General features: G+C 46.4%; 1 protein-coding gene across 1 annotated transcript in view; it reads right to left on the bottom strand.

The window, feature by feature from the left end:
• Positions 1–323: 323 nt before the first annotated feature.
• Positions 324–2,207, bottom strand: part of cadps2 (Ca++-dependent secretion activator 2) — a 294,438-nt gene continuing 292,554 nt past the window's right edge. The window contains 4 exon segments of the mRNA XM_032522241.1: positions 324–393; positions 395–450; positions 452–466; positions 1,136–1,240. Coding sequence (XP_032378132.1) covers positions 324–393; positions 395–450; positions 452–466; positions 1,136–1,240 — 246 coding nt within the window.

Raw genomic sequence — 2,207 nt, 5'->3', positions numbered from 1 at the left:
GTAGTGCATCCTAGGGATTTATGCTATGCTATGCACAAAAAAGGTATATCTAAAGGCTTTAGGCCGCCATACATGTTATTGTAGGCCCAGTTTAAAATGCAAATTCATCTGATACGACACATGTAGTAGGGGGTCCCTGCTCCAGCTCTCTTTCAGTGAAGGACTCTTTCCGTTGAAGACCCCCTGATCTGCATCGCAACTCACACTGTGACGGAAGGTCCTGATCTGTCAGAGAGGACGCTGATCGAGTGGGGAGATGTGGTGCGGGGGGGGGGGGGGATGGTGTTCAGCGTCCTTCGGGGGGCGTTTAGGGGGCATGTCCCTCATGCTGAGGCATGAGGCCGTCGCCCGCCTTCACGGCGGCGGTTGGCCTCCTCCACCGTCAGCCGGTTGTACCCGTCTCGTAGCTCTGTTGTTCAGCGTGACGTCCAGGACGCCCTGCAGCCGGAAGTTCCCGGTAGGTCTTCTGTTGTGGGTGGGAGGGGGAGGGTGGAGGGGGGGGGGGGGGGGGGGGGCAAACAGAGAGCATCTTAGGAATGTAAGCGGCTACCATTCGCTGCGTTGGAAGGACAAAAGCGGCGAAGACTGAGGCTCAAGGCCGGAGCGAGTCTTTTATGTGTCGGGCCGAGAAGGCAGACTGAGGCGTCTGAGGTGGGGGTTTTTTTTGTTTACCTTCATTCAGAAGCCATTTGAATTCCTTGTCTCTTTGCTTTCAAGTTAAACCCCCGCCACACGTGCATTAGCAAACTATGAAAAGACAAAAGCGGCGTGCAGGAGAGTTGAGCAGTTTTCTCGTTGGTGTCTCGCCGCCTCTTCACACCGCTGCTGCTGCTGCTTTCAAGGACACTTTGGATGTAATTTGTCTTTATGTTTTTTTTCCTTCTTCTTCTTCTTCAATGTCAGTTCTGACTGCTTTTACATGAATAAACCAACAACATTTTTTTTTAATTCAGTGTAGCTGGTCTGAGGCTCATTCACTGCCGCTCTTTTCAAACAGCGAAGAAAAGGATTTTGGTCGGTAAAGGTAATCTGCCGGCTCTTAGTGACAAAGTCCTTCTTTTTGTGGAAATGTGCATTTCAACACTAACATATGTTTAATTTTCTTGACAGAAGTTTTGGTCTTGTATTTTCTTACCTTCACAATCCTGATGAGTGTTTTCAGCTGGTACGTGTGCAGCTGCAGGTCCAGTCTGTCCGTCAGCCAAACACACACCGCCTTCATGGAGCCCGTGTACCACTGCTGTGGGAAACAAAAACAAAATTTACTTACTTTATTGGTCATTTCAAGATGGCTACGAGACTGGCTCCCTGGACAGACACTGGTGACTGATATTGGCTTAAAGTGCCGGCACCCAGGCAGTCTGACGGTGCGTTTATGGCGCAGGGCGTGTGCGATGAAAGGCGGGGATCAGTACAGGCTGATGAACATGATCGGGGTAAGGGAAACGGGGTAAATGCAGATCCACCATCAGTTAAAAAATGACAAAATCGGCTTTAACCCCAAGGCGTGATTGGGATCAGGACATCCCTCGTCACACACTGAACTTATAGGGGTGTACGATTCAGAGAATGTCACGATTCAATATTGATTTTTGATTCAAAAACGATTCACAGTATGTAAATGTAGTTACTTTTCCCATATACAGTGGTGCTAATAAGTTTACACCCCCCTATGTTAAATTCCCATAGAGGCAGATTTTTATTTTTAAAGGCCAGTTATTACATGGATCAGGATACTATGCATCCTGATAAAGTTCCCTTGGCCTTTGGAATTAAAATACCCCCCCCCCCCTCGCCCCCCCATCATCTCATACCTACACCATACAAGGATCGACATGGGGAACTTTCATAAGATCATCTTCAATGCAAATCAAACCAGTTTATTAGTCTGACTGAAATAACACCATGCCGATCTCTATGTATGGTGAGGGTATGTGATGATGGGGGGGGGGGGTATTTTAATTCCAAAGGCCAAGGGAACTGTATCAGGATGCATAGTATCCTGATCCATGAAATAACTGGCCTTTAAAAATAAAAATGGGCCTCTATGGGAATTTAACATAGGAGTGTGTATACTTATGCCAGCTGTATTTTAATTGTTCATTCACAAAGAAAATTGGTGTCCTTAAAGGTTGGATTTTCCTTTCTTTTTAATTAAGGCATTAAGATCAATTTCCAAAATATGATTTTTTTTATTCCTCTTTTTA

The sequence above is a fragment of the Etheostoma spectabile genome, chromosome 8 (genome assembly GCF_008692095.1).
Source record: "Etheostoma spectabile isolate EspeVRDwgs_2016 chromosome 8, UIUC_Espe_1.0, whole genome shotgun sequence".
Taxonomy (NCBI): domain Eukaryota; kingdom Metazoa; phylum Chordata; class Actinopteri; order Perciformes; family Percidae; genus Etheostoma; species Etheostoma spectabile.
The sequence above is the reverse complement of the archived record's forward strand: the minus strand, read 5'-3'. Positions and strand labels throughout refer to the sequence as shown.